This window comes from Chinchilla lanigera, unplaced genomic scaffold (assembly GCF_000276665.1).
Source record: "Chinchilla lanigera isolate Chin_1 unplaced genomic scaffold, ChiLan1.0 scaffold00065, whole genome shotgun sequence".
In the NCBI taxonomy this organism is placed as follows: Eukaryota; Metazoa; Chordata; class Mammalia; order Rodentia; family Chinchillidae; genus Chinchilla; species Chinchilla lanigera.
Genome location: NW_004955466.1, coordinates 1,410,509 through 1,422,226, shown reverse-complemented (window position 1 = coordinate 1,422,226; position 11,718 = coordinate 1,410,509). Strand labels below are relative to the sequence as shown.

Sequence of the window (11,718 nt, the reverse complement as noted above, 5' to 3'; positions counted from 1 at the left end):
GAGGGGAGGGGGAGGGGGAGGGGAGGAAGCACCTGAGTCAGCTGGCCACAGGAGAACATGGGCACCCACAGGATGTTACGATTAGTTCCCCTGAGAACAATGGGAGCCACTGAAGAGGTTTTATCTGACTTCAGCTGAAGTGAACGAATGAGGGTTGGCAAGGTGGGTGCGGGAGCCAGGTGTGGGTGACACACAATGACACCGGCATCTCAGAAAGAGACTTCTGACTGCAGCGAGAAGACACTGGGGTGGACGGGACAGCAGCAAAGGCGAGATGGAGACAAAGGTGGCTCAGACCTCGGTGGTGCTGGAGACAGGTGGGTGGACACGAGCGATACCTGGGAGAAGTTAGCCCTGATCTCACACCTGAGCCAAGAGGAGCGAACTGGGAAGCTGCCGTCCACGGACACGATGTCCCACCCACCCCACGCTCTGCTCCCTGCCCGGACTCCACAGCGGCCAGACAGCCTGGTGGGAAGGCAGGAGCAGGACTCCAGCTTCAGGACGCTGTTCCCAGCCACCCTACCTCAATCCTCCCAGCCATCCTGAGAGGGACCCTCGCTAACTTCATTTTGCAGATGAGAAAACTGAGCTGCAGAGAAGCTCCGACGTCATTCAGGGTCACAACAAAGAGTTTCTCGGAGCAGGTGCACCGAGCCCAGACTGTGCCACTCCCCTCCCTCCTGACCCCGCTGGCACTAGGAGGAGACCACTGTGTACCAGCCAGGCCCGTCCACCCCACGGCCTACACAAGCCTACCTCACCCGGGACAGTCGGGGGGCAGAGGGTAAAACTGTTCTCCAGAGTCTCTTTCATGTAAGCTAGAGGACCTAAGAAAGACCCTCCACGACACCCCAGAACCCCTAGGGAGTGAGGCAGCGAGCAGGGTGGCAGGCCCTGCGCCTGGCTGAGCCCAATCCCAGCTACCCAGCTCAACAGAGGAGCCAGCCTGCCCAGGCCTCTGGAAGGCACCCCACACGAAGGAAATGAGGGGAGAGGAGCTGTGGGCACTGCCTTCCCACAGGGCTTCAGCAGCCCCGGGCAGGTGCCCCGGCCCTGTCCCTCTGCCCCATGCCACCCAAAACCGTGCCTGTCTAACCTTGCTTCACGGTGGCACCTGTTCATTCCCAGTGGCTCCGGGAAGCAGCCCACAGCCCACCTCGCTCAGCCAGAACTCAGTTTCCGGGAGCTCACCCGGGGCGGCGTCCCACCTCACCACCTGCCCCTCAGGCTGGTCTCTGCGAGCCCCTAGCGCAGTCACTGCCGCCTTGTTACTCACCTTCCTGTTACCCCGTCTCTCTCCACCCGCCAAGTCCTCCATGCTCTAGGCAGCGGAGGCGAACCTGGGGCACACGTGCCGCAGGCAGTTGTGTGTCATCACTGAACACTCTAAGGAGCTACTACCAGCACTCGGAATGTCTGCAGGAACAATGAACACAAGCACCCGGAGACCCGGGTTCTAATTCCGGTCCCACCAGCAGGGGATGAGGACCTCAGCTTCCACACCTATCAAGCCCCCCGCTTTCCACGGGGGCCACACCGGCCTCACTCCCCGGGTTTCCGTGAGGATCAAGTGACAGCCGTCTGAGAGGTGACAGCCACCTGAGGGGTGCCACCCCCAAAATGGGCCCACCCCCAACAAAGGCTGAAAACACCAATCCCAGCAGCGCCCGCCACGCTGGTTCAGGACCCTGGGTGGGGCCCACACGTCGCACTCTTCCCGTACTCTGGTGAATCCTGTAATCAGGCAAGCTTGGGCAACTCCAGGCTAGAGCAAGGCACTGAGGCCTGTAGCACCTCAGCTTGCACACGGACAAGAAGGAAGGTCTGCTAAGAGCTCTCTTTGGTTCATCCATGCAGTACTGACATCTGTCCACATCTAGGCAGCCCCTAAGTGCAGGACACCAGCCTGGGGGGTTTACTTCCATCACCTCAGTTAAGCCCGGCAACAACCTTGCGAGACAGGCTGCCTTCTTTTTACAGATGAAGAAATGGGCTCACAGGAAGAGGGCTCGGCTCCCTCCACCCAGCACTGTAGTCCAAAGCCTGGCTCTTCCCGCCCGACCACCCTCAGCCTGGGCAAGACCCTCCTCCCGCAGCGAGAGAGAGCAGAAGGAAGCCCCAAGTAGGTTTGCTCTCCTAGTCCCTACCCTGGGCCCGCGCAGCGCCCACACAGGTGTGGTTCCCCTCACCCTCTAACAAACGGGGCCCCTACTGCCTGGAGATGGAGGCCACTGTCCCCAATATGAGCGACCAAGGTCCTGGAGTCTGCAATCTGGAAAGGGTAGCAGGACCCATCTATGACGCGTACAGCAACCTACGGGAGTAGGACGGTCTCGGCAAAAGGCCTGACGCTGCAGTGAGGGGCTCTCAGAGGGTCCAGCAAGGAAGGGTGTCCAAGATCCAAGAACAATGTGCTTCGGGAACGCAGTCCATAGCTCCCCGGGGGCCTCCTCACCCTCACACACAGGCGCTGCTTAGAGCACGCGGCCGGCCCTGTGCCAGGGTCCGGCAACTCCCATCACCCTGGTGAGGAAGTGATTTCTTCCGGCAGCGGGGAGCTGCACCCAGCCAGCCCCCTGCTCCTGTCAGGCAGCAGTGTGGGAGGCAGAGGGAAAGCACATGGGCTCCCAGTGCTCCCCAAGCCCCTCCCACGCAGGGGAGCACACAAGGACGACAGCAGCTGGCAGTTGTTTCCTACACACTTAATACCCAGGGTCACAGTCTTCACAGTGAGCTTATTAGGACATAGGTTTCTTTGCTCCCCATTTTAGAGATGGGAAAAGCTGAGGCTCAGGAGAGTAAACCCAGCTAGCAAAGAGCTGGGCCCAAACCAAAATGCGGAGTTCCCCAACACCAAAACCCAGGTTCTTTCCACTGCTGTTCTCCTTCTCTCCTTTAGCATCCATTCAACACAGATGCTGCCAACTTATGATAGTTGCACTTCAGATTTTTTTTTTTTTTGAGACAGGGTCTTGCTGTGTAGTTCAGGCTAGTCCTGAGTTCACTACCTAGCCCAGGCTGGCCTTGAACTCAGCGATCCTCCTGCCTCAGCCTCCCAAGAGCTGTGACTACAGGCACGCACCACCACGTGTGCATGCTCTTCCCATTTTTTCACAGCAGTGGCTCTCAAGTGACACCCATTCGCCAGGAAGTGTTCTTGGGATCCTGAATCTGAAGCCTTCCTGGGGTTAGCAGTGCGCAGTGCAACGCTTTCTCAGGGTGCTGGCCAGCGGCAGTGAGTCACACCTCCCAGGGAGCCCTGCACTCACAAGGGACCAGGCCGCTAAGCTGGGTGGTCGCTGAGTGAGATGCGCTGGATGCAGTTTTGACTTAGGATATTTTCAACTTACCATGGGCTTACTGGAAGGTAACCTTGTCACAAGTCACGGAGCATCGCTGTGGGGGAACATGACCAGCTACCACCAGGCCCCACGGAAGAGCAAGAAATGGCCTCACTCTGGGGGAGTTAGCATTAGCTGACAGAGGGGGCCGAGCTCGGATCCCTGCTGGGATCAGGAGCAAGGCGCAGAGTGCAGCCCACACCTGCAGCAGGTAGAGACCAGTTCCGGGGTCAGGGTGGGGCTGCACTTAGGGACTGACTTGATCCAAGGGCTCACTTCAGAGTTAGTTAGTTCCAACACGTGGTGAGCACAGAAATCAAGACAGGGGCCCTGCTGTTAGCAAGAAGAGCTTGAACTCTGCTCCAAAGGAAACTGGGAAGTTCTGCCTGAGTCTGTAGAACTCCCTGGCCAAAAATGTGACACACTGACCCTCTGGGAAACTGCCTGGGGACAGGAAGAGAAAGGACAGCAAGCCCTGGGGTTCCCAGCAAGCCACTCCTCCCCAAGGCGCACAGAAGGCTGCAGCCCCCTTCCCCAAGTCTAATGCCAGAGAAAGGCAGAGGCAGGACCTGGCCCCAAGCACTCTTCTCCACCGGAACATGCTGGGCTTTCTCACTAGCTCCTCAGCCCCAGATTTCCCCCAGCCGTGTGGCAGCCAGCAAGCACTGGACATGGTGTGTCCTTAGAGATCCAGCTGGCCAGCCCTCCGGCCTCTGCAGACAGCTACCGGGGCAGGCAGACCAGGGGAGGAGAGAGAGTGGCGTCCAAGGCCTTCTGCTGATCTGTCAGCCCCGCCTGAGGGGCTCAACCTGCCTGAGAGGCCGTCAGTAGATACATAAAATTTAGCAATCCACTTCCGGTTCACACACACAAATGCAGGGACACAGGCTGCTGCACACACTCACCACTGCATTATTCACAACAGTGGAAAGGCGGAAGCAGCCCAAATGTCTACCAGCAGATGAGCAGATCATCAGAATGCGACAGTATTCCATGAAATACTATCCAACCTTCAACAGGAAGGAAAGTCTGACACATACTACTGTGTGGACAAACCCTGAAGACACTAGGGTCAGTGAAATAACCCAGTCACAAAACAGCAAACAGGGTGTGATTCCACTTACCCAAGGAACGGAGAGTAGTAAAACTTATAGACAGGAAGTCTCCCTCTCTACCAGAGGCTAAGGGGAAAGGAGGGCAGAGAGTTGACTCTGCTTAGCAGATGAAAAGCTCTGGAAACGGATGGCGGTGATAGTTGTGCGACACTATGAATGTACTTAATGCCACTGAACTACATACCTAAAAATGACCAGGTATGGTGCCACAGGCCTGTAACTCCAGCTGCATGGGAGGCTGAGGCAGGACTGCAAGTTTGAGACCATTGTGGGCAATGAGCGAGACTGTCTTGACATAAAACAAAATGGCTTGGGGAGGGCTGGGGATTTAGCTCAGCGGCAAAGCACCTGCCTGGCAAGCGCAAGGTCGTGAGTTCGGTTCCCGGTACCAGAGAAAAACCAAAACAAACAAACAAACAAACAAAATGGCTTGGGGATGTAGCTCAGTGGTAGAGTGCTTGGCTAGGATGAGTGAGGCCCTGGGTTCAATCCCCAGCACCACGCAACATAAAAACCTTTAAAATGTAAAATTGTGGAGCTGGGTGTGGTTGTGCATACCTGTAATCCCAGCACTCAGAAGCTGAAGGTCAGCCTGAAATACATAGTGAGACACTGCCTCAAAAAAAAGTTAAATTTTATGTTTTATCCACCCCAAAAAATATATGTTTAATTGCACATAAAACTTTATATGTGGCACAGAAAAAAAAAAAACAACTGGTGTTACCTGTGGGGACTTGTTTTTTTATTTTGCCACAAGCAGACCACAAAGTTTTATGATAAAACCAAATGGACAATGAAAGTTCTGTAAACCAAGACCGTTTCTAACAAGGGTGTTTAAGAACTCCCAGCTACAGTAAGGGCCGTGTTGTCCTGACCCTTCTTGGCAAAACACCACCCAGCCTGAGAAGCAGGGGGGCAGACCAGACACGCTGCTTGGGCGCTTTGTGGAAGGGCAAGAGAGAAGTGCGAGCACACACACCCCAGTCGCAGGACAGGGGTGACAGTCTCCACCACACCCCACCCTGGCTTTGACACCAGGGTGACTCAGGCTGCAGAAGTTCCCCGGAAGGAAGCCAGCCAGCCTGCCTTCTCTTTCTAGGAAGGCACAAGGGGATGACTTGGCCCAATGGAGCCCAGCCTTTTTTACTCAGCCTGCTCAGGGGACACCCCCCACCCCATCCTCCATGATGGGGTAGCCGAGGCAACTCACCCACCCAAGGGAGTCGCCGAGAATGGGACCCTCAGTTCTCAGTATCAATATACAGAAGGGAGCATGGGAGCTTAGGGAGTCACAGGCTTGGGCTCTGGTCCCCAAGTCCCACTGACTAGCTGTGTGGAATTGCCTGGGTTTCCTCAACTTGAAGGGGATGGGACAGTGATATCTCAGGGCCTTTACGGCTCTGAGACTTCAGGCTTCGGTAAGAGCTGGATGACATCTGGGACTGAGAAGAGACGGGGAAAGAGAGGACGCAGTCTTCGGAACAAGGAGAGTTTTGGATACAGAGACACGCCTGGTATCCCTCATGGCAGAGGAGTTTCCCACCCTCACCTCCCATGTCCTCCACAGTTCTGCTTAGGGGCTGGGGATTTAGTTCAGCGGCAAAGCGCCTGCCTTGCAAGCACAAGGTCGTGAGTTCGATTCCCGGTACCAGAGAAAAACAAACAAACAAAAAAAAAACAGTTCCGCCTGAACCCATACCCAGGCCACGCAATCTACTGTCTCAGTCATTTACTCTCCTCTAAGCTCTTACACCATATGCTGCAGCTGGGAAACCATGGTGAGCAAGCCCAGCCTTGGAGGTGTCCACGCCTGTGAACTCTTCCACACTTCCAAGCCTGCTTCCCTACCCCCTGACCCCAGAGCAGCCCTCTGAGGGTGCAGAGCACGAAGCTACCACGAACCGCAAGGTGGGAAGAGAGCCACAAGGACCTGCAAGCACCGAAGCAAACCGAGTCTGGGAAGTCTGGCCTGAGTCCTGAGAATGCCACTGGCTTGCTAGTTGACCTTGGAGGAGGAGCTTCTAGCCCTTGGGACTGTTTCTTAACCGGCAGGCGTATGGGTTCTGGTGTCTGTAGACCCTCCAGGGGAGAGTCCATGTTGGGAACCTTAGGTGTCGATCGGCCTCTCAATCCTGGGAGCACGCGAGGGAGGCCTGTTGGAGAGATCCTTGGGCAGCAGCTTCCTGTGGCCCCCGCTTGGACCCTGCAGTGCCCCGACCCAGCCAGGACTTGCAGACTGCAGACAGACGAGCTGACCGTCGGCCAACTCCGAGGAGTTCAGAGGCCCCAGGGACACAGCTCCAGCCGGGCAAGGTCCAGCTGCCAGGCTGCGTGAAGGCAAGCATCCTGCTCTAACTTCTGGGGGAAAACAGATGTCACAGTTTTCTCAAAGTCGGAGCAGTTTGGCTCGGGATGGGCTCGGAGGACAGGAAGGCAGCTACTTACACTGTCCCGGTGCCATATGGCCTGCAGCGGGGTAAGCGGCGCCTCTCCCCGCACCCCCACCTCCGCCAAGTTTAGCCATAAAAACAGCCCTTTTCTAAAGGGAAGAGCTTAACACAAACCAGATGTGGTGGGGACTTTCCCCCACCCCCTCCTTGGCCCTAAAATTAATACTCAGTATCTCCTCTGCCAAAATTCACTGGCAGGTCCGGCCTTAAAGAGCCAGCACCTCCGGCTCTCCCCCTTACACACCCTCCATCACATCCCCACTTAAACAAAATGTCAAAGTCCCCCACACAGCAAGTGTGGGTGGCGGCCCCCGGGAGCGCCTGGCACCCACACGGGCAGGGGCAGATCTGAAAGGTGAGGTCACCGGAGAAGGAATGTAGATGTTCTACCACCAAGGTCACCACCAGCCCAGAGGGACCAAAAGGGTAAATCTGGGGTGTGGGGGAGGCTTCCCTAGTTTGAGACTCACCCTCAGAGTCAGCACGGATGGGGCCTGGCACCGGGGCACAGCCTACACAGGGGGAACCAGCGTGCACACCGCCCCATCCCCTAGGACTCCAGGGATTCCCAGAAGAATTCATTTCCTGTCTTCAGCTTCTATTGTCTAGAAAAAAGGGGTGTAGCTGGGCGTGGCGGCTGAGGCAGGATTGCCTAGAGGTAGAGGCCAGCCTGGGGCTAACACGGTGAGTTCAGGGCCAGGCTGGACTACATAGTGAGACCCTGCCTTACAAAAAAAAAAAAAAAAAAGGAAAATGGGATTACAGGCGTTACAGTGAACTTTGAGCTCCTACAAAGTGGTGAGAATCTCAACAAAATCCATCTTAGGACAACTGGCTTCTGTTGGTCTTGCTGGGTTTCCCCAATGCCAGGCTGGTTGCCTCCCTGTCCTGAAAGCTTTCTAGTTCTTTTTTTTTTTTTTGGTTTTTCTCCGGTACCGGGAACCGAACTCACGACCTTGCGCTTGCCAGGCAGGTGCTTTGCCGCTGAGCTAAATCCCCAGCCCCAAAGCTTTCTAGTTCTTATGGAGCTTTCCAACCAGGCTGACAGGTCAGACTCCTCCCACTTCCCACCCTCACCTCCCATGTCCTCCACCTCCCGCCAGAGCCATGCCTTGGGACTAAGCATCAATCAGCCTGCCCAAGACAGGGACATCTGGTCTCCCCAGAAAGGCGCATGCATGCGCGCGCGCGCGCACACACACACACACACACACATACCTGCTTAGGCCACACCTTATACTCTGTGTGTACGTTATGGACCCTGCACTGAAAGTGCTTAGAACGGATGGTTAAATCTCACCAAGCACCAGATGTACTCCCAGCACTGAGGAGGATCAGGAGTTCAAGATCAGCCTAGGCTACACAGCAAGTTCAAACCCAGCCTCAGCTATATAAGAAGATCCTGTCTCCAAAATAAAAACAACAAACTCACCAAGTTCAAGCTGTTGTTACACAAGATAAAAAGACATGTGATAGCAAAAAAATACTTAAAGATAGATGATGCTTCAGACAGAAATTCCCTGGCTTGCCATAAAATTTAAGTACTATTTACTTCTATATCCTTAACGTAACCACTTTCATTTTTGCTTATCGTCTTTCTTATCTAAGCTAGTTTTACAGTCGCAACCCATTCTACTATACATACAATTTGGTGTTCCCCCACTTTTAGCAGTCCATTGACTATTTTGTTCCTACATAATCTTCCTAACTACCATTTGTAACAATCCCAATAATATTCCACCATCATGGATGGCTTATTAAACTCCTCCCCTAAAGTCGGTTAGATGCGGAAGTGCTTTTTTCCATTTTGCTCTTATTGGTAGCACACAGAGAGCATTTCTAAGCATGTCTTTATTTCAGCTGGACAGCTTCCTTAGGACTGACTCAGATCTGGAGGTGGAATCAGTTAAGTGGTGCTAAAGATTTTGCCTCCAGATTAAGCACCCTGGAGATCTTTTTCACCCTGCCTCTTCCAGACAATCTTCCTGGTAGTCCTGGCCCACTGATACCCACCAACCTGTGGTGGCTGCCAGGGTACCCTCCCCTCCATACTCCATGCCCATCGCCCACCCTCAGCTGCCCTCTTATCTCTGAGCTCCCTGACCCGTTTTGCTCTGTCCTCCCCACATCGTTCCTGAGAAGTTCTCACCAGGCAGAGAAACAGCCAGAGGGCTCCCTGATCCACAGTCCCTCAAAATGAACCCTAGTAGTATGGAATCTTAGGGGTCCACCTGTTACACTGAGTCCTACAGGCCCTCGGGGCTGGCCTAAGGGGACAGTGTAGGTCTGTGCCAGCCAAATATAGCCGCTGCAGATCCCCAGGCTGGAGGCTCCGGCCTCACAACAAAGAAGAGGTGTTCCCAGAGTTCAGGGCTGGCTCAAACCCTGCGGGCAGGCTGCCTGGGTGGAGGCCAGAACCCAGACAACAGCCACTGTCAGAATTTGGCCCAGCAGGGCCTGGAGGACCAGAGGTCACTAAAGACGGCTGGGGGAAGAGGAACAGGGCAGGATGCAGAGTCCGCAGCCCTTCCTACATGAAACCAAACAACAGCGCTGGGCAGGTCAGCGGAGGACACAGATATTTACGCTTGGTGGCAGGCAAGGGGCCACAGCACAGCAGTGGGCAGTGTGGGCTGTCTGCCAAGTATAGACGGTTCCCTGAATCCCTGAGGATGAATCAAACTCATCAAGATGATCCCCTCCCCTATCACCGCAATGCTGCTTTACAGCAGGCCTGCAGATAGCTGGCGACTCCACGCGCCGGCCAGGAAAGCTGTAAGACTTCCTCTCCTTTCTCTCCTAGCAAACTGAGACTTGGGGCCCAGAAAAAATACCCGATTCCCATTTGGGGTGGCTAATGAATTTTAGTCTAAATTACAGCTTTACCTAAAAATGAAGCGCCGCTAGAAATGCAGTTGATGGATCGGACTGGAGCATTTGGTTCCTAGGTCTGGATGTGTCCCTGGTGGTCCACAGCACAGGGAAGTTACAGTTCCCTAGGGGTCGGCGATGTAGCTCAGTGGCACAGCGCCAGCCTGGCAAGCTCGAGGCCCTGAGTTCGATTCCCAGTACAAAAAAAAAAAAAAAAAAATGAAGTTATGATCCCCTAGAGTAGTGACCATTTAATACAGGTGAGATGAGGCAGGAGACCCCCCATGGCACGACCTGCCTCCAATCCTCATGGTAAAGGAACCCCCACTTTGCTGATCCCCGCACGAAGTCAGCATCTCCTCCCAAGACACCGGCTCTGTCTCCTGATCACCATGAGTTTTCACTGGGGCAGGCCACGCTCACTGTGGCAGGCAGGGGCAAGGAAGTGGCAACGTCTGACACGCCAGACAGAACAAATCAATCCCAGCCGTCCACGTGGCCACAAGCTGGGGAGCTCCTTACCCCAGCAGCACAAACAGCAGCGCAGACATTCCAGCGGCTTCTCAGTCACAGCCCCCAAAGAAACATCCCCAAACCAGACTCGCTCTGCTGAATCCCAAAGTCCTGACCATCCACAGGCCCTGGAAAGTGGATGACGGCTCCTAACTGTGTGTCTGCCAGGCTGGCCACAGGACGCACACCCCCCGGGACATCTCCCAGACAGCCCGACAGCGCTGCCGTGGTAGAGGGTCCGGGTTAGGGCTAGGATGCTACCCTTGAAGCATTCATCTCCCACCCCTGAGGGACACCTGTGGCCCTGCAGCTATGCCCTGAACCCATCCAACCCATGCAATGGCCAGGGCTGCGGGACACAGGGACCTTCTGGGCATCAGCTTCTACACGCTACATGAGACAGCCCTCTGGATATGGCATTGCCATGTACGCAGCACCAAGTGTGCCCCACACATTCACCCCTGTGACACCTAGAGAGTCTTAGGGCTCGTAGGGCCTGAGGTCTCACTCCGTTTGAGGACAAGGAATCCCATGACCAGACCACCTCTCTTTCTGTCCCAGCTTGTGGGTAATTCCGCCAGACACGTAATGCCTGAGGTGACAGTGGAGTGACCCAGCCGTGGGAGTGACGCTCTGGGCTGGGGGTGGCGTCAAGCGTTCAGGAAGGCACCGGGGCGTGGAGGACGGCAAGTACCTGAACCACAGGACGCTGAGCTCTGAGAAGGACAGAGGGGAAGTGGGAGCCGGACACGGAGACAGCAGGCGTAAGCTCTTACTCACGAGCCTCCCACTTCCCTTCCCCAGGACTGAACACCCCGGCCCTGCAGGCGGGCCTCACAGACAGACGGGAACTGGGGGAATGCAATCAGGAGCCAGATCCGGGCAAAACAGCCTCAGACACATTCCACTTCTGGACCACTTCTTCCTCCGAAGCTCATCATCCGCGGGGCGCCCTACCCGCCCCAGGTCTCGCCCGGGGTGCAGCGGCCACCAAGGAATCTGCTGTAATGCTAGCGGGTGGTAGAATTTAACATCTGCCTGCCACGTACTGAAATTCAGTTTCCTAACCCACCTTCTAAGTATGTAGCACTAGATTAAAATCCTAACAGTGCCTTCTGAACCTCAGAAACAAAGCCCAGGGCCAGACAGGTCAGTCAGTGGCTGAGAAGAGGGTTAGCTTCAAAGAAAATCAGCCCTCTCCAGTACAGGGGATGCCCAAGGGCAGCTGCTAACGGGGCTCTGTCCCACACGCACTCCTGCCTGACGAGGCAGCGGGTGCGCTGTTTCAGCACACCTACCCCATACTTCTCAAGTGCTAGAAACTCAGGCAATTCGAATTCTTTTCTGTACACTTCACTGTAGTTTCCAGGCTTGCTCTAATAAAGATGACTTTCCTTCCCTCCTTGATCTCTTTACTTAGCAGTA

At 55.1% G+C, this 11,718-nt stretch overlaps 1 protein-coding gene and 1 long non-coding RNA gene across 5 annotated transcripts in view; one reads left to right on the top strand and one right to left on the bottom strand.

The window, feature by feature from the left end:
* Nucleotides 1-11,718, bottom strand: part of Actn1 (actinin, alpha 1) — a 92,484-nt gene that overhangs the window by 58,764 nt on the left and 22,002 nt on the right. Inside the window, exon 1 of one of the 4 annotated variants that reach the window (XM_005399046.2) lies at nt 1,280-1,378. The exons of the other annotated variants lie outside the window; for them this stretch is intronic. Within the exon in view, the coding sequence (XP_005399103.1) occupies nt 1,280-1,321 (42 nt within the window). The 5' untranslated portion in view covers nt 1,322-1,378. Of the gene's footprint in view, nt 1-1,279; nt 1,379-11,718 lie in introns of those variants that run through there. 4 annotated transcript variants of the gene reach the window in all.
* On the top strand, nt 1,455-11,714 carry LOC102004585. Its single transcript, XR_263275.2, has 3 exons — nt 1,455-1,591; nt 1,984-2,125; nt 11,098-11,714. It is a non-coding gene; the product is annotated as an uncharacterized LOC102004585 (long non-coding RNA).